At 48.2% G+C, this 24,316-nt stretch overlaps 1 protein-coding gene across 1 annotated transcript in view; it reads right to left on the reverse strand.

Moving 5' to 3' along the window:
- Positions 1-23,001, reverse strand: part of LOC134970028 (solute carrier family 22 member 6-A-like) — a 158,445-nt gene extending 135,444 nt beyond the window's left edge. The window contains exons 1-3 of the mRNA XM_063946145.1: positions 22,618-23,001; positions 21,365-21,468; positions 21,085-21,239 (exon numbers count right to left, since the gene is read on the reverse strand). Coding sequence (XP_063802215.1) covers positions 21,085-21,239; positions 21,365-21,468; positions 22,618-23,001 — 643 coding nt within the window. The remainder of the gene's footprint in view (positions 1-21,084; positions 21,240-21,364; positions 21,469-22,617) is intronic.
- Between the last annotated feature and the right edge of the window lie 1,315 nt (positions 23,002-24,316).

Raw genomic sequence — 24,316 nt, forward strand, 5'->3', positions numbered from 1 at the left:
ATATCACTGATGACTCATTTGTCCCTGACACAAGGGTACACATGTTAAGGGGAAGAAAGCTGAGGTAAATTTCCCTCCTCTCATGAGGAAAAAGGGCGGGAATCTCCAGACAAGAGACTGCAGCTTCCCACAAGGAATTCTCAGGCAGTATCCTTTCCCCACTAGGGCCAGGATGTGATGGGAATCTTCCCCTAGGGTGTCACGTTTGCCCAGACGGTAGCACTAGCTGTTCTCAGGGATCCTGCAGATAGCGTGCACATTCTAGTACACTACTCAGACCGGCGATTGTGTCGGCAGGGGTTTATAGCGCTGTGGCAGCGTGGACAGGTACCTTATCAGCAGAGATTGAGACCCTAGTATGCATATAGATATATATATATATATGTATATATATAGATATATACATATTGAAGATGCTGTCTTAAGAGATAGATATATATATAAAACATGCCCAAAGAGACATGAGTATACTGGGTCCTGGAGTCAAAGCTATGTCGATTTCTGCTTGACGTGTCCTGTAGAATATGCAATGGACAGATGATGCCGACTTAAGAGGCATATGGAAGGCTGAGGATTGTGTGGAGAAGGGTTCTCGGACCTGGTCTCCGCAGCTTTAGCTGGTAAATTCTAATATTTTGCCTTATATTCCTGCACAGCCTAGGAAAGCACGACATTATCAAATGCAGCCTTTCGAATAAAGAAACAAGAAAGTCCGAGATGCGTCCTTTCTTGCCAGAGGCGGCGGCAGAGGAAAGAAGCTGCACAACACAGCTAGTTCCCAGGAACAGAAGTCCTCCCCGGCCTCTACAAAAATCCACTGCATGTCGCTGGGGCTCCACAGGCGGAGCTAGGCCCGGTGGGGGCACGCCTTCGTAAGTTCAGCCACAAGGGGGTTCACTCCCTGTTAGATCCCTGGGCGATTGATATTGTGTCTCAGGGATATAAGCTGGACTTTGAGAAGATGCCCCCTCACCGACGGCCCTGCCGGCTTCCCCCCACGAGAGGGAAACAGTGTTAACTGCAATTCACAAATTGTATCTTCAACAGGCGGTGGTCAAGGTTCCCCTCCTTCAAAAAGGAGGGGGTTATTATTCGACCATGTTGTAGTCCCGTAACCTGACGGTTCGGTCGGACCCATATTGAATTTAAAATCCCTGAACATATACCTGAAAAGGTTCAAGTTCAAGTTGGAATCGCTAAGAGCGGTTATTGCAAGCCTGAAAGGTGACTTGGGACATAAAGGATGCATACCTTCAGGTCCCCATTTATCCACCTCATCAGGCGTACCTCAGAATTACGGTACGGGATTGTCATTACCAATTTCAGAGGTTGCCGTTTGGTCTCTCCACGGCCTTGAGAATGTTCACCAAGGTAATGCGGAAATGATGGTGCTCCTGCGGAAGCAAGGTGTCACTATTATCACGTACTTGGACGATCTCCTCATAAAAGCGAGATCAAGAGAGCAGTTGCTGAACAGCGTATCACTTTCTCTGGAAGTGTAACGGCAACACGGCTGGATTCTATATATTCCAAAGTCGTAGTGGGTTCTTACAGCTCATCTGCTTCTCCTAGGCATGATCCTAGACACAGACCAGAAAAGGGTTATCTCCCGATAGAGAGAGCTCAGGAACTCGTGACACTGGTCAGGAATCTATTAAAACCAAAACAGGGGTCAGTGCATCACTGCACTCGAGTCCTGGGAAGGAGGGTGGCCTCATACGAGGCCATTCCCTTCGGCAGGTTCCATACGAGGTCCTTCCAATGGGACTTACTGGACAAATGGTCCGGATCACATCTTCAGATGCATCAGTTAATCACCCTATTCCCCAGGGCCAGGGTGTCTCTCCTGTGGTGGCGGCAGAGTGCTCACCTTCTCGAAGGTCGCAGATTCGGCATTCAGGACTGGGTCCTGGTGACCACGGATGCAAGCCTCCGAGGGTGGGGGGGCAGTCACACAGGGAAGAAATTTCCAGGGGCTGTGGTCAAGTCAGGTGACTTGCCTTCACATCAACTAAGGGCCATATACAACGCCCTAAGTCAAGCGGAGATCCTGCTTCGCGACCAACCGGTTCTGATCCAGTCAGACCGCAGTGGCTCATGTAAACCGCCAAGGCGGCACAAGGAGCAGGGTGGCGATGGTAGAAGCCACCAGAATTCTTCGCTGGGCGGAGAATCACGTAAGCACACTGTCAGCAGTGTTCATTCCGGGAGTGGACAACTGGGAAGCGGACTTCCTCAGCAGGCACGACCTCCACCCGGGAGAGTGGGTACTTCATCAGGAAGTCTTCACGCAGATCGCAAATTGGTGGGAACTGCCACAGGTGGACATGATGGCGTCCCGCCTCAACAAAAAGCTAAAAAGGTATTACGCCAGGTCAAGGGACCCTCAGGCGATAGCTGTGGACGCACTAGTAACACCGTGGGTGTTCCAGTCGGTCTATGTTTTTCCTCCTCTTCCTCTCATGCCAAAGGTGCTGAGAATTGTAAGAAAAAGAGGAGTGAGAACAATATTCATTGCTCCGGATTGGCCAAGAAGGACTTGGTACCCGGAACTGCAAGAAATGCTCACAGAGGACCCATGGCCTCTGCCTCTCAGACAGGACCTGTTACAACAGGGGCCCTGTCTGTTCCAAGACTTACCGCGGCTGTGTTTAACGGCATGGCGGTTGAACGCCGGATCCTAGCGAAAAAAGGCATTCCGGACGCAGTTATTCCTACGCTGATAAAGGCTAGGAAGGGCGTGACAGCGAAGCATTATCACCGTATATGGCGAAAATATGTTGATTGCTGTGAGGCCAGGAAGGCCCCTACAGAGGAATTCCAGCTGGGTCGATTCCTACACTTCCTACAGTCAGGAGTGACTATGGGCCTAAAATTAGGGTCCATAAAGGTCCAGATTTCGGCCCTATCCATTTTCTTTCAAAAAGAACTGGCTTCACTGCCTGAGGTTCAGACGTTTGTTAAGGGAGTGCTGCATATTCAGCCCCCTTTTGTGCCACCAGTGGCGCCTTAGGATCTTAACGTGGTGTTGAGTTTCCTGAAATCCCACGGGTTTGAGCCACTGAAGACCGTGGAGCTCAAGTATCTCACGTGGAAAGTGGTCATGCTGTTGGCCTTAGCCTCGGCTAGGCGTGTGTCAGAATTGGCGGCTTTGTCAGGTAAAAGCCCCTACCTGGTTTTCCATATGGACAGGGCAGAATTGCGGACTCGTCCGAAATTCCTGCAAAAGGTGGTATCATCTTTTCATTTGAACCAACCTATTGTGGTGCCGGCGGCTACTCGTGACTTGGAGGACTCCAAGTGGCTGGACGTAGTCCGGGCTTTGAAGATTTATGTATCCAGAACGGCTGGAGTCAGGAAAACTGACTCGCTGTTTATCCTGTGGGCATCCAACAAGCTGGGTGCTCCGGCTTCAAAGCAAACTATTGCTAGCTGGATCTGTAACACGATTCAGCAGGATCATTGTGCGGCTGGGTTGCCGCATCCAAAATCAGTAAAAGCCCATTCCACAAGGAAGGTGGGTTCTTCTTGGGCGGCTGCCCGAGGGGTCTCGGCATTGCATCTTTGCCGAGCTGCTACTTGGTCGGGTTCAAACACATTTGCAAAATTCTACAAGTTTGATACCCTGGCTGAGGAGGACCTTTTGTGTTTGCCCATGCGGTGCTGCAGAGTCACCCGTACTCTCCCGCCCGTTTGGGAGCTTTGGTATAATCCCCATGGTCCTTACGGAGTCCCCAGCATCCACTAGGACGTCAGAGAAAATAAAAATTTACTCACCGGTAATTCTATTTCTCGTAGTCCGTAGTGGATGCTGGGCGCCCGTCCCAAGTGCGGACTTTCTGCAATACGTGTATATAGTTATTGCTTAATAAAGGGTTATTGTTATGAGCCATCCATTGAGTGATGCTCAGTTATTGTTCATACTGTTAACTGGGTAAGGTTATCACGAGTTGTACGGTGTGATTGGTGTGGCTGGTATGAGTCTTACCCTGGATTCCAAAATCCTTTCCTTGTAATGTCAGCTCTTCCGGGCACAGTTTCCCTAACTGAGGTCTGGAGGAGGGGCATAGAGGGAGGAGCCAGTGCACACCAGATAGTACCGAATCTTTCTTTAGAGTGCCTAGTCTCCTGCGGAGCCCGTCTATTCCCGATGGTCCTTACGGAGTCCCCAGCATCCACTACGGACTACGAGAAATAGAATTACCGGTGAGTAAATTCTTATTTTTTTTACCTAAGTTGCCCCCCCTCCAGTGTGCACTCCGAAAGAGTGTTTAGTGCAGCCGCTCACCTTGTCAGTACTCGGCATACGAGGTTACTTCCAGAAAATGTGGAGAAGATGATGTTCATCAAATTGAATTATAATCAATTCCTCCGTGGAGACATTCACCAGCAATTGCCTCCAGAAAGTACACAGGGACCTGAGATGGTGGATTCCAGTGGGGACGAATTAATAATCTGTGAGGAAGGGGGTGTACACAGTGAAAGGGGTGAGGAATCAGAGGATGAGGAGGAGGTGGACATCTTGCCTCTGTAGAGCTAGTTTGTGCAAGGAGAGATTGATTGCTTCTTTTTTGGTGAGGGCCCAAACCAACCAGTCATTTCAGTCACAGTCGTGTGGCAGACCCTGTCGCTGAAATTATGGGTTTGTTAAAGTGTGCATGTCCTGTTTATACAACATAAGGGTGGGTGGGAGGGCCCAAGGACAATTCCATCTTGCACCTCTTTTTTCTTTCATTCTTCTTTGCATCATGTGCTGTTTGGGGACTATTTTTGAAGTGCCATCCTGTCTGACACTGCAGTGCCACTCCTAGATGGGCCAGTTGTTTGTGTCGGCCACTTGGGTCGCTTAGCTTAGTCATCCAGCGACCTTGGTGCACCTCTTTTTTTCTTTGCATCATGTGCTGTTTGGGGACAATTTTTTTAAGTGCCATCCTGTCTGACACTACAGTGGCACTCCTAGATGGGCCAGGTGTTTGTGTCGGCCACTTGGGTCGCTTAGCTTAGCCATCCAGCGACCTTGGTGCACCTCTTTTTTTCTTTGCATCATGTGCTGTTTGGGGACAATTTTTTTAAGTGCCATCCTGTCTGACACTGCAGTGCCACTCCTAGATGGGCCAGGTGTTTGTGCCGGCCACTTGAGTCGCTTAGCTTAGTCATCCAGCGACCTCGGTGCAAATTTTAGGACTAAAAATAATATTGTGAGGTGTGAGGTGTTCAGAATAGACTGGAAATGAGTGGAAATTATGGTTATTGAGGTTAATAATACTATGGGATCAAAATGACCCCCAAATTCTATGATTTAAGCTGTTTTGAGGGTTTTTTGTAAAAAAAACACCCGAATCCAAAACACACCCGAATCAGACAAAAAATTTTCAGGGAGGTTTTGCCAAAACGCGTCCGAATCCAAAACACGGCCGCGGAACCGAATCCAAAACCAAAACACAAACCCGAAAAATTTCCGGTGCACATCTCTACTTATGACACATATTCTGTGCTATAAGTATCTGCTTGCTGTTATTGTAATAATTTTGACATTATAAAATAGGTTTAAATGTGTATTGGAGGCACAGACAGCGGTGCCTCCCACGGCTAATGATAAAGTGCAGGAAGCAGGGGGCGTGGCCATGCGGAGGGCTGTAAAAGCCCATTAAATAAAGCAGTACAAGCGGCATTAGCATAAGTGCCTCAGTGACAGGGGCGTGCTTTCATCCCATATGAAAGCACGCCCCTGTCATTGTGGCAAATATCATTGGGCAGCTGATTCTAATCTCTCCTTGGGGTCCGGCCTACTTACGGTGTTGCGATCACCCCGGCTTGCAGCAGCTTTACTCCTTTCACCCTCGGCTGCTCTCCTCAACCCTAACCCTACCCCTAACAGAGGAGGTAGCCTGAATGCGGTCCCCGGCGACAGGAAGAGAGAAGGGTGATGAGATCATTCATCACCCTTCTTTGAACTGTGCACCGCGTCCACGCTGCTGCGGGCCGTCACACAGTTCACACTCCTCTGACCAGCTCTGTGTCTCCCTGCTGGCCGAGCCCACCACTGCAACATGCTGGGAGAAGAGGGAGGGAGAGCCTCGGACCTCAGGAGCACGCTGTCACTGTGGAATACGGATGGACGCATCAGACCCACTGAAGAGCGCTGCCAGCCAGGAGGGGCACAGTATGTTGGGGGGGGAGGGGGGGGGATTTTGACAAAAAAACTGTAAATACGAAAGATATAGAGAATATATATATACAAATATATATATATATATATGTTTGTTTAGCTGTATGTGTGTTCGTTTTGCTGTCTGTGTGTGTGTTTATTTTGCAGTGTGTGGATTTAGCTGTGTGTGTGTTTTACTATGGGTATTTTGCTGTTTGTGTATATGTTTATCGGGTGGTCTTCAGTTTGCCGGCTGTTGGGATCCCGGCGCACAGTATACCAGAGCCGGAATCCTGACAGCCGGCATACCGACACGTTTTCTCCCTCTTGGGGGTCCACGACCCCCCTAGAGGGAGAATAAATTGCATGGCGCGCGTAGCACGCCACTGTGCCTGCAGTGTGGCGAGCGTAGTGAGCCCGCAAAGGGCTCATTTGCGCTCGCCACGCTGTCAATATGCCGGCGGTCGGGCTCCAGGCGCCAGTATGCTGGTCGCCGGGAGCCCGACCGCCGGCAACACATACTACACCCTGTTTATCTATAGACGTAAGGTGTTGTGTGGCGTGACGTGTATAAGGAGCGTGGCTGTGTAGGCGTGGAAGGTGTATAAGGAGCGCTGCTTTGTAGGCGTGGGAGGTGTATAAGGAGCGCTGTGGTGTAGGCGTAGAAGCTGTATAAGGAGTGCTGCTGTGTAGGCGTGGAAGCTGTATAAGGAGCGCTGCTGTGTAGACATGAAAGGTGTATAAGGAGCGCTGCTGTGTAGGCGTGGAAGGTGTATAAGGAGCGCTGCTGTGTAGTCATGGAAAATGTATAAGGAGCGCTGCGGTGTAGACATGGAAGGTGTATAAGCAGCGCTGCTGTGTAGGCATGGAAGGTGTATAAGGAGCGCTGCTGTGTAGGCGTGGAAGGTGTATAAGGAGTGCTGCTGTGTAGGCGTGGAAGGTGTATAAGGAGCGCTGCTGTGTAGTCGTGGAAAATGTATAAGGAGCACTGCTGTGTAGGTGTGGAAGGTGTATAAGGAGCGCTGCGGTGCAGACAGGGAGGGTGTATAAGGAGCGCTGCTGTGTAAGCGTAAGGTGTATAAGGAGCTGTGTAGGTGTAAGGTGTATAAGGAGCGCTGCTGTGTAGGTGTAAGGTGTATAAGGAGCGCTGCTGTGTAGGCGTAAGGTGTATAAGGAGCTGTGTAGGTGTAAGGTGTATAAGGAGCGCTGCTGTGTAGGCGTAACGTGCATAAGGAGCACTACTGTGTGGGGAAGTTTAAATTGTTGGTACTATTGTGTGGCGATGACCCTTCTTAATAAGACAAAACCCCATTTTTTGGGTGGCGCGTGCTGTCCCTATTTTGAAGATGGGAGGGGGGCAGGCGGGCCAATGCATATTGTTGCACCTGGGCCCACCACTCTCTTGTCCTGCCACTGTGAGGGATGGTATCGGGATCCTGGCGCTCGAGATGCCGATGGTCAGAAGGCGAGCAGAGTCTGTCCCCATGCTGTCCGAGAGGAGGCTCCGGAATCTGCCCCTACTGCAGTAGTGCAGGTAGAAGAAGACAAAAGCACAGCAGGCACAGCCAGGGGCTGATGACAGTATATAGTGCTATGGATTCTATGAGGAAGGGGGCCCTAAATTGGTTTCTTGCTTAGGACACCATGTAGGGCTAAATCCGCCTCGGCGGCAGCCATAGGGGCGTCTTTATCGGGCATGCCTCACCAGCCACTGACCTCACCGCATGTCACTGCTGTTACAGAGAGAAAGAGAGAGAAGCTAAAGTGTTAGAGATGAGCGAGAGTGTTAGGGAGAGAGAGAGAGGAGAGTGTGTGTGTGTGTGTGTGTGTGTGTGTGTGTGTGTGTGTGTGTGTGTGTGTGTGTGTGTGTGTGAGAGAGAGAGAGAGAGAGAGAGAGAGAGAGAGAGGGGGGAAAGAGAGTGTTAGGGAGAGAGAGAGAGAGAGAGAGAGAGAGAGAGGAAAGAGAGTGTTAGGTAGGGAGAGAGAGAGGGAGAGAGAGAGAGAGAGTAAAGAGGGTGTTAGGGAGAGAGAGAGAGAGAGAGAGAGAGAGAGAGAGAGAGAGAGAAAAGAGAGTGTTAGGGAGAGAGAGTGAGGAAAGAGTGCTAGGGAGGGAGAGAGAGGACAGAGTGTTAGGGAGAGAGGAAAGAGTGTTAGGGAGAGAGAGGGGAGAGAGTGTTAGGGAGAGAGAGAGAGAGAGAGAGAGAGTGTTAGGGAGAGAGAGTGAGGAAAGAGTGCTAGGGAGGGAGAGAGAGGAGAGAGTGTTAGGGAGAGAGGAAAGAGTGTTAGGGAGAGAGAGAGGAGAGAGTGTTAGGGAGAGAGAGAGAGAGAGAGAGAGAGAGAGAGAGAGGAGTGTTAGGGAGAGGGAGAGGAAAGAGAGCAGTGTCAGATACAGATGCATTGTGCACCTCGCTTTACAGTGCTGAGAATTGTGGAATTGTACAGCAGGGGGCAGATCCACAATGATGTGATCATGCCCCCACCGCCCACTTCTGACACACCACATCCCCTGTATCACAGACCTGGCTGTTCCCTCAAAAGTGAACGATGAACTGCAAAACAAAATATACATACGTAAATTACAATTTTTAACTATAAACATATTTAAAAAGCTCATACTGCGGAATTATGATCAAATTCAAATTTCAAACCACTTGTGACATTCGAGCATCTGTAATTATACTAACAATAGCCTAATATTGCTGAATAGAAATTTTTACATTAACCATCTTTAAAGTTGTTCTACCTGCCTTTTGGAAAAAGACGCCCTGTTGGCGTTGAAACGCATTAAGGATACAGGTGTACCCTTTCACTATTTGAAGTCTAGATCAATCTGAGCCACCACAGGAGACCAGTCCTTAACGGCCGCTGAGTCTGACAGCTCTCTACTGCCCAGCTGACGTTTAGGTGCCGGGGCTCCGGTGCCTTCTGATTCCGTCGGCGGCATATTCCAGTGAGGCTGATTTGGAGCTCGGTAAGGAGGCGCAGCCCCAACATCGCTATTCAGAGCGTGGCTGGCTTTCACACACAGCCAGCGCAATACATCCGTGGCTCCAACAATTCCCCTTCTACATCAGGTGAAGTGCAGGGAGGCTCAATCGGAGCTGCCCGTGGGAGGTCAGCCCAGCCGTTCCAGGTGAGAGCTTACGGACATCGTGTCGCAGAGGTAACATCTAGCGGTCCAGGTCCGACAGCCTGCACACGGCTGCATTCCATTCTAACCCGGCGGCTAGTGCAGACACTGCTCTCCCTCCTTTGTGCAGGGGCAAACAGCCGGCTGTAATAACATCACTCCGGGCTCTCCCTGCTAATACCATCACAACAGCATGGTTCTGTTGGACACAGTCCATTTGTCTACCCCTGCATCTATTTGAGCGTTAAAATCCTAGTGCAAGGGCATTTTCCATTATAGGAACATTGGAACTGATATACGTCCGTATGGAATAAGGACTGTTTGGGACTTCCACACAATAAGTGAGTTACCATCGGCACATAGACCCATTTGTTGATCATAAGAGCCTAATAATCGTTATTATTGTTGTTGTATTCATTACAATATTCTTGGGGTCATATGTTTTAATTGTCAAATGAGATCTGTATCATTATAATCCATTTGGGCACAGTGATTATGTACCGTGTAGATTTATGATAATTGTTTTATATTAATTGTACTCCCGGGAGAATTGCTGTTAATTTTTAAATAAATGTTTTTCATCTTTGATTGTTAAGCGCAACTTGGTTTTTGTTCTATCGAGTGTTTTTCTGAGGGATTGGCATTCCCTTTCCAAGTCGCTGCTGACAATCATATACACCACCACTCACCGAGCGCACAGCTTAATTGTTCTTGCCAGATACACATGTGCCAGATACGCATATGCCCCCACAGCGCCAGATACACATATACCCCCACAGTGCCAGATACACATATGCCCCCACAGCACCAGATACACATATACCCCCACAGTGCCAGATACACATATGGCCCCACAGTGCCAGATATGCACATGCCCCCACAGCGCCAGATACGCACATGCCCCCACAGCGCCAGATACGCACATGCCCCCACAGCGCCAGATACGCATATGCCCTCACAGTGCCTGACACACACATGCCCCCAGCACCAGATACACATATGCCCCCCCAGTGCCTGACACACACATGCCCCCAGCACCAGATACGCAGTGCTGCTCACCTCTGGGCTCCACTGTTGCTGCTCTGCGGAGGTGGTCCAGTCTGCGTTGGGCTGACTCTGCCTCCATACACTTTTCGGCCTTGCCTTCACTCCTGGTCACATGGAGGGGATGTGCTGTGTACTCACGATAGCGGGAGTGACACCTGCGATTGCGGGAGGCGGGTGCTGTGTACCCGCATCCGCGGGAGTGGGAAGTCACCGAGCTTTGCCTCGCGATCGCGGTAGGAGACTGTGCCGCCATCGCGGAAGAAGACTGGGCATCCATGAGCATGGGGAGGGAGAATGATGGGAGATGCTGTGCACCCAGATCGCGGGAGGACAATGAGCAGGAGGTGGGGGGGGCGTGGCTGCGGGTATCTGCGGCAGCACTTTCATCATCTGGCGCTCTATGCAGCCGCGTACCCCGCGTATGCGTGGTGGCAACGGGCCTGGCCGGCGCCTCTCATGTTTGGGGGGGGGGGCGAGCTGCCTTGCCGAAACCACTGCAAACACACAAATTCAGCATTACCCAATTAGCAGCACCTGCAGAGGACTGGGAGCACAGCAATCACCCAGCACTGTGCAACCCACACACCAGCCAAATACATCCTTAGGTGATTAAACTGCATAATGTACTGTATCTGATTTCATTACTGAACTGCTGTTAATAAGGGATCATTACAGTATGGTTACTCAGAGATACTACACCACTCAGAGCCAGGGGCGTCAGAACAGTTTTAGGTTGGGGGGGGCAAGATATAATCTGTTTGGCGCCCCTAGCTTCCTAGCAAACTGTGGCCCTAGGGGAAATATACACTGGCGATGAGCTGCGGGGGAGGGGGGGTTGGTGCAGTGCCATAACTAGTCATTTAAGCGCTGTGTGCAAGAAGCGGCATTGGTGCCCCCCCTTACGTAAAATGGGCAGTGCGCGCCGTAGGAGCGCATAAAAAATATAGAGGCGTGGCTTCATGGGGAAGGGGTGTGGCCACAAAATAATACCAATTCATACTACGTTGCACAGTAGTCTCCATTATTCAAAATACACCACACAGTAGCGCCACTACACCAGGTAGAGCCCCTTTTACACATTACGGCAGACAGTCCCCCTTTTTACACATTGCGGCAGACAGCGTCCCCTTTTCACACATTACGGCAGACAGTGTCCCCTTTTCACACATTACGGCAGACTGCGTCCCCTTTTTACACATTACGGCAGACAGCGTCCCCCTTTTTACACATTACAGCAGACAGCGTCCCCTTTTTACACAGTACGGTAGACAGCATCCCCTTTTTACACAGTACGGTAGAAAGCGTCCCCTTTTTACACATTACGGCACAGTGTCCCCTTTTTACACATTACGGCAGACAGCGTCCCCTTATTCCACAGTATGGCAGACAGCGTCCCCTTATTCCACAGTACAGCAGACAGCATCCCCTTTTTACACATTACGGCAGACAGCGTCCCCTTTTTACACATTACGGCAGACAACGTCCCCCTTTTTACACATTACGGCAGACAGCGTCCCCTTATTCCACAGCACGGCAGACAGCGTCCCCTTATTCCACAGTACGGCAGACAGCGTCCCCTTATTCCACAGTATGGCAGACAGCGTCCATTTTTACACAGTACGGCAGACAGCGTCCCCTTTTTACACAGTACAGCAGACAGCGTCCCCCTTTTTACACAGTACGACAGACAGCGTCCCCCTTTTATACATTACGGCAGACACACTGTGGCCAGAGTGGGGACAGAAGCGTACACAATGGTGACTGGTGGGGGGGGGGGCATACACAATGGTGACTGGTGAGGGGGGACTGGAGACATTCACACTGGTGACATGGTGACCTACTGGGAGAGACAGAAGTCATACCTACAATGTGAAGTAAATGGAGCAGAACTGAGTACAGAGGTGAGGAGGAGCACAGATCAGCCAGCTATAATCAGAGGCTTACCAACCTGACTAGCCTAGCAGTGAGGTCCAACTCTTTAATATAGAGGAGCCTCGCTCTTCATTCTCTGCTGCCGCTGTCCTGCAATTCTTATCAGCAGCGTTGGTGGCGTTGGTGGCTGCGCCCACTTGATTCCGGCAATGGCTCAGCCTGCTGCCCCCCCTTGTCCCCGCCCACCCGGCAGACGTACAGCGAATCTAGTCTGCAGAGTGTTAACGGCGTCTCCTTTCCTCAGGCCAGGGTGGCGATGTACCCGGCGTTATGCGATCCTATCGGCGGGATGTATTATACAGTGCATGCAGGGACAAGAGCTTTTAAATTAGCCCGTCCCTGCAATGTGCTGAGCAGGGTGTCCGGGCCTCTGCGCATGCGCGGTAGGATTTACCGCCGTGCACAGGGGATATTTTCAGCGGAGTGTTGCTGGGGAACCCTGCCGGAACTACATCCCACAAAGTGTATATCGGGAATGCGTTATTGATACATCGGGCAGCATTGCATCCCCCAAAGAAAACTATGGAGGATGCGGCTGCGGACGGCAATGGAGGGATCACAGCGCTGTGATCCCTCCTTCATACATTCCAGGGATACGTAGTATTTATTTATGAAGTTTCTGTTAGGGTCTCCTGCCCTGTGCTGCCACGTCGTCATGGCAACCGGGAGACAAGTGCTAGCGGAGTAACCTGAGCGCAGCTGATACTCCGGTTCGGGTCTTTTGCTGTGCAGTGGTTATAGGCTCTGTGCACGGCAGGGGATCCGGTGCTGGTTTTTGTGCTCACAGTCTGTGAGGTCTGAGTGGGGCGTGGACAGCACCTGCTTTATAAGGCCTCTTCTCAGGGTAAGCAGATGCTGCTGAATCTTTGTTGGTTAGTCAGTTCCTGAAAGTTAACCAGTACTGTGTAGCTTTGTATTTGTTTGTTGCTTACTGCAAATAGGCCTGGGGATTTGGTATTACACTCTGCCAATCCATACCTAGCAGTAAGACTGGAGTCAGTCGTTTAGCTTGCTGGGGTTCTGTTACTACTCTGTGAACTTAGCAAGTTTGCGGCTGTATTCTAAGACTTGCCTGTCTAATCCTGTCTCACTGTGCTAGGTGTCAGGGGTCAGTTTAGTGGCAGTAAGCTGAACCTGTGCACTGCAAGTTAGAATTAGGATTGTGGAGACTCTCCTTGTGTCTATCATTCCATCTCTGACCAAGGAGTTTACTGCCACACCCGTTGGTAACCCTTTAGGGTTTTGCTGTTGCCCTTAGCAACAGCATTTCGGGTTCTCTACGTATTAAAACACAACATCTTGCTTTTCCCATCTGAGCAGTTCTAATACAAGGGAGATACCCAGTTCCTTAGCCTCTGGGCTTCTCTGTTCACCTTGTGTGTATTTTGTTACCCTATCACCTTCTGTGTACGTTATGTCATATTCCCCAGTCTGTCTGTGAGTCCATTTGTTTTGCATAACAGTTCAAACACCAGTACATTCCTGCAGGCACTGGAGTGCATAACAGTTCTGACACCAGTACTTTCCTGCAGGCACTGGTGTGCATAACATATTCAGCAGCCTAATACTCCTGTTGAAATTTTGTGGGAATATGGAGCATACCCCTCAAAATACGTTGCAACAGGTGGTCGATCAGGTGCAGGTCCTGACTCGACAATTTAATGATTTGTCCATTAAAATGCACACCTCCCAGGCTGCTGGCGGAGCTCCCGCAGCAGCAGCACCTGCAGGGGTTAAGGAGCCGAAAGTAAATCTCCCGGATCGTTTTTCTGGAGATCGCTCGCAGTTCTTTTGTTTCAAGGAGAGCTGCAAGCTATACTTCCGGCTTAGGCCTCAGTCTTCTGGGTCGGAGATTCAGCGGGTGGGCATAGTGATTTCCTTGCTACAAGGAGACCCACAGGTCTGGGCATATGGGTTGCAGCCTGACTGTCCGTCGCTTAAAAGTGTTGATGCTTTTTTTACGGCACTGGGCATGTTGTATGATGACCCTGACAAGACGGCCTCAGCCGAGGCTCAGATTTCGATCCTTAAGCAAGGGCGAAGGCCAGTTGAGGTTTACTGTACGGAGTTTCGGAGGTTGGCCCATGATACCCAGTGGAATGACCCAGCCCTGAGACACCAGTACCGAAGAGGTCTTTCTAACCAGATAAAGGACCAACTGGTACAATATCCCTTGCCTGATAGCTTGGATCAGCTCATGCAGTTATCCATCCGGGTGGATAGACGGCTGAGAGAGCGTAGGCTTGAAAGGGAGACTGAGATTTCCTTCCTTCCCAAGGGAACCTCAGACTCTGAGGAATTTTCCGAGGAGCCTATGCAGATTGGGGCTACCCGCCTCTCCTCGCGCGAGAAGACGCGGAGGAGACAGCAGGGGTTGTGTTTGTACTGTGGGAATAAAGGTCATGTGGTAGTATCATGCCCAGAAAAGCTGGAAAACTTCAGGGCCGGAGGGTGATGGGAAATATCCTGTCAGGCCAGAAGTCAGAATTTCCCAAGAAGACTTTTATCATTCCGGTGACCTTGAAGATCCTCGGTCAAACTGTCAAGACTGAGGCCTTTGTGGACAGTGGGGCCGACGGGGTTTTTATGGACCGCCAATTCGCCCTGAAACACTCTGTTCCCTTAGTACCCTTGGCATCGGAAATTGAGATTTGTGGGTTAAACGGGGAACCATTATCCCAAGGTAAAATTACCTCTTGCACTAGCCAGATTTCTTTGTTTATTGGAGCCACACACTCTGAAAAATTGTCCTTTTATGTGACTGTCTGTACTTTTGCCCCATTGGTGTTGGGGTTACCCTGGTTAAGGGCCCACAATCCTCAATTTGACTGGGTCTCTGGGGAGATTCTTAGTTGGGGTACTGATTGTTTCAGGAGTTGCTTGAGCCTTCCAGTCAGGCTCTCGCAGCTAAGTTTGCCAGGATTGCCAGGGTGTTATGCAGATTTTGCGGACGTGTTCTCCAAAAAAGTTGCAGAGGTACTACCTCCCCATCGCCCCTATGACTGTGCCATTGATTTGTTGCCAAATGCTAAGCTTCCCAAGAGCAGGTTGTACTCCCTGTCACGTCCTGAGACTCAGACTATGGCAGAGTACATTCAGGAGAACTTGGCTAAGGGATTTATCAGACCTTCACAGTCTCCAGTTGGGTCGGGGTTCTTCTTCGTGGGTAAAAAGGACGGTTCGTTGCGACCCTGCATCGACTTCAGGGAATTGAACCGTATCACGATTAAAAACTCATACCCACTGCCTCTCATTTCGGTCTTGTTTGACCAGCTTCGTACTGCCACCATTTTTTCTAAGATTGACCTACGCGGTGCGTACAATCTAATCCGAATAAGAGAGGGGGATGAATGGAAGACTGCCTTTAATACCCACTCAGGGCATTATGAATATTTGGTGATGCCTTTTGGGCTCTGTAATGCCCCGGCAGTCTTCCAGGATTTCATGAATGATGTGCTCAGGGAATATTTGGATAGATTCTTAGTTGTATACTTAGATGACATCCTAATCTTCTCCCATTCCCTGGAGGAACATCGGAAGCATGTACGCTTAGTCCTCCAGAAACTCAGAGACCACCGGCTTGGGGCGAAGCTGGAGAAGTGCGAATTTGAAGTTCAGCAAATCGCATTTCTAGGATATATTATCTCCCCAGAAGGTTTCCAAATGGAGGGTTCCAAGGTACAGGCAGTCCTGGATTGGGTGCAGCCCACTAGTTTGAAGGCGCTTCAGCGTTTCCTGGGCTTTGCGAATTTTTATAGACGATTTATCGCTGGATTTTCGTCTATAGTGGCGCCCTTGGTGGCACTCACTAAGAAAGGGGCGGATGTTGCTCACTGGTCTTGTGAGGCTAAAGCGGCTTTTGCCCGTCTCAAAAGGGCATTTGTTTCGGCCAAGGTGCTGCGACACCCAGATCCAGAGCGTCCTTTTGTGGTGGAGGTGGATGCCTCTGAGATGGGTATTGGGGCAGTGCTTTCTCAGATGGGAGTGTCTGATAATCTCCTTCATCCCTGTGCTTACTTTTCCCGTAAATTTTCGCCTGCCGAGATGAATTATGACGTGGGTAACCGGGAATTGTTGGCTATTAAGGATGCACTCGAGGAGTGGAGACACTGGCTTGAGGGGGCTAAGTTTGTGGTCTCAATTCTCACTGACCATAAGAATCTGGCATATTTAGAGTCAGCAAAGCGTCTCAATGCCAGGCAGGCACGATGGGCTTTGTTTTTTGCTCGCTTTAATTTTTTTATAACATATCGCCCTGGGTCAAAAAACATCAAGGCTGATGCGCTCTCGCGGAGTTTTGCTCCAATCCAGGAGACCACCGAGGAGCCGTTGCCCATTGTTTCCCCATCATGTATTAAAGTGGGCATTACCCAGGACCTCTTATCATTAGTCCTTAGAGCACAGGAGCAGGCTCCTCCAGACCTTCCGGTAGGTCTTTTGTTTGTGCCTCCTAGGTTAAGACAGCGAGTGTTCCTGGAATTCCATGCCAAGAAGTTGGCAGGTCACCTGGGTATTGCCAGAACTCGGGAGTTGCTATCTAGGGTGGTGTGGTGGCCCTCGGTGGCTAAGGATGTGGATCAGTGGGTTCGGGCATGTGACATCTGTGCCAGAAATAAGACTCCTAGAGGGGTTCCTGTTGGCCCATTACATCCACTCTCTATCCCATATAAGCCATGGACCCACATTTCAATGGATTTTGTGGTGGACTTGCCCAAATCCTCGGGGATGACAGCCATCTGGGTTGTCGTTGACAGGTTTTCGAAGATGGCGCACTTCGTTCCACTGGTTGGGCTGCCATCGGCCAGACGCCTGTCTGAATTATTTATGCTGCATGTTGTGCGTCTCCACGGGTTGCCACTTGATGTGGTCTCTGACCGCGGATCCCAGTTTGTGGCCAAATTCTGGAGGGCATTTTGTTCCGATCTCCAGATTTCTGTCAGCTTGTCGTCAGGCTACCATCCGCAGTCTAATGGGCAGACTGAAAGGGTGAACCAGTCCTTGGAGCAGTTCCTCAGGTGTTATGTCTCCAAGTGTCAGACTGACTGGGTTGCTCATCTGTCCATGGCGGAGTTTGCCTATAACAACGCGGCTCACTCTGCTACAGGGATCTCTCCCTTCCTTTGTGTGTATGGGCATCATCCTAAGGCCAATTCTTTTGACCCCCTGGACTCCACGCCTGGTGGTTCCTCTGTGGTTTCGGTCCTTAGAGGTATTTGGCGGAAAGTGAAGAAAGCCCTTGTGTCTGTGTCATTAGTGACCAAAAGGGTTTTTGATAAGCGGAAAAGACCCTGCAGCTTCAAATTAGGAGACTTCGTCTGGTTGTCTACCAAGAATTTGAAGTTGAGACAGCCATCTCATAAGTTAGGCCCCCGGTTCATCGGCCCTTATAAGATCACCAGGGTTATCAATCCGGTGGCATTTCAGTTAGATCTGCCCCGTTCTTTGGGTATCAATAAAACATTTCATTGTTCCCTTTTAAAACGGGCGATTAGTAATCCTTCTTCCAGTGGAAGACCTTCCCCTCTTCTGATACGTGGCCAGAGGGAGTTTGTTGTTGAAAGGATTCTTGACTCCAAGGTGGTTCGGGGTCGGCTGTCATTTTTGGTGCACTGGAAGGGGTATGGCCCGGAGGAGCGGTCGTAGGTGCGCAGTTGTGATCTTCATGCCCCCAGACTGATACGCTCTTTCTTCTCGCAGTTCCCCGATAAACCCGGTGGTAGGGGTTCTTTGACCCCTCGTCAGAGGGGGGGTACTGTTAGGGTCTCCTGCCCTGTGCTGCCACGTCGTCATGGCAACCGGGAGACAAGTGCTAGCGGAGTAACCTGAGCGCAGCTGATACTCCGGTTCGGGTCTTTTGCTGTGCAGTGGTTATAGGCTCTGTGCACGGCAGGGGATCCGGTGCTGGTTTTTGTGCTCACAGTCTGTGAGGTCTGAGTGGGGCGTGGACAGCACCTGCTTTATAAGGCCTCTTCTCAGGGTAAGCAGATGCTGCTGAATCTTTGTTGGTTAGTCAGTTCCTGAAAGTTAACCAGTACTGTGTAGCTTTGTATTTGTTTGTTGCTTACTGCAAATAGGCCTGGGGATTTGGTATTACACTCTGCCAATCCAGACCTAGCAGTAAGACTGGAGTCAGTCGTTTAGCTTGCTGGGGTTCTGTTACTACTCTGTGAACTTAGCAAGTTTGCGGCTGTATTCTAAGACTTGCCTGTCTAATCCTGTCTCACTGTGCTAGGTGTCAGGGGTCAGTTTAGTGGCAGTAAGCTGAACCTGTGCACTGCAAGTGAGAATTAGGATTGTGGAGACTCTCCTTGTGTCTATCATTCCATCTCTGACCAAGGAGTTTACTGCCACACCCGTTGGTAACCCTTTAGGGTTTTGCTGTTGCCCTTAGCAACAGCATTTCGGGTTCTCTACGTATTAAAACACAACATCTTGCTTTTCCCATCTGAGCAGTTCTAATACAAGGGAGATACCCAGTTCCTTAGCCTCTGGGCTTCTCTGTTCACCTTGTGTGTATTTTGTTACCCTATCACCTTCTGTGTACGTTATGTCATATTCCCCAGTCTGTCTGTGAGTCCATTTGTTTTGCATAACAGTTCAAACACCAGTACATTCCTGCAGGCACTGGAGTGCATAACAGTTCTGACACCAGTACTTTCCTGCAGGCACTGGTGTGCATAACAGTTTCTTATATAGCGCAGCATATTTTGTTGCGCTTTACAATTGGAGAAACAGTAATAGAACAAAACTGGGTAATAACAGACAGACATAGAGGTAGGAAAGCCCTGCTCGCAAGCTTACAATCTATAAGCAAACAGGCATTGATACACAAGGATAGGTGCTATCTATTGCATAATGATCTTGCCGGATTGCAAAGGTTCTTAATGGACTGTATGATATGGTCACCCAGCAATGTTGGCCAAGGGTCAGGAGAATGAGAAAGTGAAGAAAGACAAAATATGTGAGGTTATGTGTGGACTGTACAAAGAGGATATAATTAAATAGGAGACATTGAAGGTTACTTGTCTGAAGAAGTGAGTTTTCAGGGAACGCTTGAAGGTTTGGGGATGAGAGGTGAGTATTATTGTGTGTGGGAGGGCATTCCATAGAGTGGGTGCAGCCCAGAAAAAGTCCTGTAATTTTGAGTAGGAGCAAGTAATGCATGTGGATGAGAGACACAGGTCTTGTGCAGAGCAGAGAGGTCGGGTAGGAAGATATTTTGAGATGAGTGAAGAGATGTATGTTGGAGCAGTTTGGTTAATAGCCTTGTATGTAAGTAAAAGTATTTTATAATGAATATGGTAGAATACCAGTAACCAATGGAGGGACTGACAGAGTGGATCTGCAGACGATAAGGAAAATCAGCCTTGAAGCTGCATTCAAAATGGACTGTAGTGGTGAGAGCCTATTTTTGTGAAGACCAGTAAAGAGACTATTGCAATAATCAATGCATGGATTAGACTTTTTGCAGTGTAAAATATGATCGTATTTTTGATATGTTTCTTAGAAGTAAATTGATTTTGAGACAGACTGAATGTAGGGAGCAAAGGACAGTTCAGAGTCAAGAATGAACCTAGACAGCGAGCTTGTGGGGTAGGGTTAATTGTTGAGTGATCAACAGTGATAGATATTTCAGGTTGGTAACTATTAATGGTCAGTGGAAAAATAATTCATTCTGTTTTGGAAATATTAAGTTTGAGGTGGGGAGATGATATCCAAGATGAAATGGCAGAAAGGTATTCAGTGATACAGCCCAATACAAACCTGGGGAGGATAGGTAGATTTGAGTATCATCCATATACAGATGATGCTGAAATCTGAAAGAGCTGATGTGGTATATATTGAGAAAAGCAGAGGACCTAAAACTGAGCCTTGCAGTATTCCAACTGATAGAGGTATCGTAGAGGAGGTGAAATCAGAGAAGCGAACACTGAAAGAGCAATTAGATAGGTACGTTGAGAGTTGAGACCCAAGAAAGAGTTGTGCCCTAGAGCTCTAGGGATTGTAGTGTGTGTATGAGAAGAGAGTGGTCAACAGTGTCAAAAGCAGCAGAGAGATCAAGGAGAATAATTAGTGAATAATGGCCTTTAGATTTATCAGTGAACAGATCATTCACTACCTTAGTCAGTGCTGTTTTTGTGGCGTGTTGGGCACGAAAGCCTGACTGAAGTAGATCCAATAAGTTGTGTGAGTTAAGAAAGTGTGTGAGGAGAGTGTAGGCAAGTATCTCAAGTAGCTTGAATGGGTATGGGAGCTGAGAGATGGGACGGTAGTTTGAGATAGAGCTTGAGTCAGAATTTTGTTTTTTCAGAAAGGGAGTGATCACTGCATGTTTCAACAGGGATGGAAGGATACCAGTAGATAGAGAGAGATCACAGATTTTAGTAAAGATTGGGATGAGAACAGGAGACAGAGCTTTACTTGTTTGTGAGGGTACACGATCAAGAGGAGAGGTAGTAGAGTAGGCAGATGATGAGTGTAGATACTTCATCTTAATTTATGTGTTCAAATGAAGACAAGGTGCCAGAGGGTTCAGGAAGGGAATTGAGTAGGTCACTGTCTGTGAAAGAGCATACAATTTAATTCCAGATCTTATCAATCTTGTCCTTGAAATAGGAAGCAAGATCTTGTGCACTAATAGGAGTTGGTGGGATTGGTGAGGGAGAGATAAGAAGTGATTTAAATGTATTAAAAAGCCACAAATACTGTTTGATAAATAGGCCCCTAAGGGTTTAGTAATGTACAGCAGCTAATCACATGGTCAAAAGTGTCCACCATACTTTCTTTTCAACATAAAAAGATACTGTATAAATGTCCTTCTACATACTTAATGCTGTAGTGTTGATGCTAATTCCAGACAGAGCCATTCCAACAAGGAAGCGGAACACACAGTAGGAGAGGTAATTTGGGGAAAAGGCTGTACAAGTCCCGCTGACAGCAATTTGGAAATAAGACCAGATCAGCAATGCCCTTCGGCCATATCTAGGAAAGATTGAGAACCTTCTTTATGATGGTCTGCATCATTGTATGGGCATAGGCAACAGCAGATACTGTAAGTGACAGTAAATTCAGTTGGAGAGCATTAGAGGTTAAAAAATGTTACTCACCTGTCTGATAGACCTCCAAGAATTATGGCTCCGACCAACACACCTGACATATATATGGACTGAGCCAGCTGTCTTCTGTTTTTCCTTCCGCATACCAAATCCCACTATAAAAGTCATCATCTCTACATTAACAAAATGCTGGGTATTTTATGTGTCTGCTGTTATAGGTTCAGATCTCTATCTATCTATCTATCTATCTATCTATCTATCTATCTATCTATCTATCCAACCAGTGTGTGTGTGTATATATATCCACTAACTAAACCCCCATCATTTATTTATTGAAGTGTTGAGGAAAAGTGAGTTTACTTTGGTGAGTGCTGGGTTTTCTGTTTGTATGTATTAGAGTGATGTGGTCATGGGCTACATGCACCCCACCCTATGAGTGGTAAGTGCAGCTGTGTACCCTGCTACTGGAGTGGCGAGTGCTGTGTTACGTGCACCCCACCCTATGAGTGGTAAGTGCATTGCTGTGCCCCGCATCTGGGGTGGTGAGTGCTGTGGTTTTCTACTTGTGTATATGACGGGGTTAATCTATGGTTGACTCTTATTAACTGTGGCCACTAGCTTTCTCATGCACCCCTATGTGGACTCTATTATCCTGAACCTGTCTCAGCTGTTCCTTAGCAATCTATCACTCTGTGATAGTGTAGGACCTGCATGAAGGTGGGGTTCCTTGGCGAGTGGTTTGCAGGCTTCCGTGCATTGGCCAATCCACTAACTAAACCCCCATCATTTATTTATTGAATTGTTGAGGATAAGTGAGCTTACTCTGATGAGTGCTGGATTTTCTGTTTGTATATATATATATATATATATATATATAAAAAGCACATATACTGTATATTACATAGGATATGTAACACATGCACATATATATAGGATATATAATAACACATGCACACACTGTATATATTTTATATACAGTAACACACACTAACGATATATATAGGTTTCTGATAGGGGCACCTGCCATCAGTATTGACCTCGCCACCTTTGTACGTCCTTCAGGGAGGCATCGGTCTGTCAAGGAAGGTTTCAGGGGGTGTTTCTTGGTACCCAGAAATACCCATTTGTGCACCTGTGATTTTTATATTGTTTTTAGGTGGTAACCTAAAGCTTTCCCTTACTCAGATTATTATTCCAGTGAAAGTAACAATATATAATTAGGATTTTATACTAACTAATACATTCATTAAAAATGTTCCTTGATTACTTGTTGTGCCCGCCTCCTAGTGCCTTGGAGCACTTACCTCAGTGATTATGGTTGAGCTAAATTCATCCCTGTTATACTCCCATCCACTCATGCACTCTCTTGTCTGCACAGACGAGACATTGCAGAATGTACTGTTGGAATCCACCATCCTCCACTGTTCTTCAACAAACTCCAGGCATGACTCAGGCCTCCCATTTTCATCCAGGGGACTGAGCACCCTCACCCAGCCATCCCTGACAGAGCTACTGTTAAGAATCCCAGTGTAATTTATTTTGCACTTGTGACTTGGAATTGCAGCACTGAAGTTCTGTAGAAGGTTATGACTGGCCGTCAGTAATATCGGAATGCACAGTAATATAACCTGTGTGATCTGGAACCGTCCCATGCCTCCAGTTTTCTCCAGCAGATCAGCAAAAGCCATGACTGACAACTCAACTTGACCTCTCAAATATGGAAGTAGACTGTATTCTTACTGTAGATAAATATATTTATATTTCTCTGGAAATGTAAATTTAACAGTAGCTATCCCAAAACATAACTGCACAATGCCACACAGAACAAAGTTAAGAGTTTTAGATTCTGTTTAGTGAAGTACTCACGTCAAGGAGAGAATTTTATTATAATCCTGTATGAGAATGCCTATGGAAACACGTGTTCTTAAACAAGATTATAATAAAAATCCTTTCCTCTTGCTCAGAATTATGGACCTCATTCAGTAAGGATTGCAATTTCTGCTAAAAAGCAGTTGCTGCGATCAAATGGTTGCCGCCCAGAAATAGAGAAAAAACGCCCATTGCAGAAATTGCGAATGCATCGCAATACGCGGTGCTGATCGCAATTCCCGAAACATTGAAGGTTTTTCCTATCTGTGCCAGCCAAGGCCATCCACAATTCTTGTGACACAAGAGGCTGGAAGTAGTCATCGCTGACGTCAGACACCCTCCTTAAAAACGCCTGGGCACGCCTGCATTTTTCAGATAAACACAGAAAACGGCAAGTTTCTGCCCTGAAATGCCGGCTTCCTGTCAGTCAAAAAGCGGCTGCATTGCGATCAGATGTGTATGCAATTGCTGTCGCTATTTTTACTCGCGCGTGCCCAATGCGAACGTTGCACATGCACAGTTGTTCAATAATCAGGCGGACTGCAGATTGCTAATTTTGCAATCCTTACTGAATGAGGTCCTATGTTCTTTATTCTCTGAGTACGTATTTAAACCCCTTGTAAAAATTCTTAGATAATACTGCTGTTTTATTACAAATCATTGAATTTTATTTAGATTCATAGGAGAATATTTACTAATTTTTGGGTTTCAGACTCAGTGGGGTATATTCAATTGAAGTCGGATCCATTCCGACATTCATTTGTCGGAATGGATCCGACCTGGACTATTCAATGACATCTCAATTTGGCTTTTAAGAAAGTCGAATTGAGTTGCGGGAGGGGAGACGGGGAGATCCGCTGCTGCTGTAGCACTGCTCTCCCCCGTCTGCCCGCGGCTCTCCCCCGTCTCCCCCCCCCCCAGTCTGTCTGCCTCTCCCCGTCCCATCTCTCTTAAGTACCTGCATCACAGCCACCGCTCACGCCGATCTCGCTTGCTGGAACCGGGTGGACGCTGCTGTGAGCAGAGGCTGTGACATCCAACAGCGCTGCTCACCCCATCCCCGCCTCGGCTCTCCACGTCTCCAGCGCTGCTCTCCCCATCTCACTTCAACTTTTTTTAAATTCGAAATGAGAT

The sequence above is a fragment of the Pseudophryne corroboree genome, chromosome 11 (genome assembly GCF_028390025.1).
Source record: "Pseudophryne corroboree isolate aPseCor3 chromosome 11, aPseCor3.hap2, whole genome shotgun sequence".
NCBI classification, from domain to species: Eukaryota; Metazoa; Chordata; class Amphibia; order Anura; family Myobatrachidae; genus Pseudophryne; species Pseudophryne corroboree.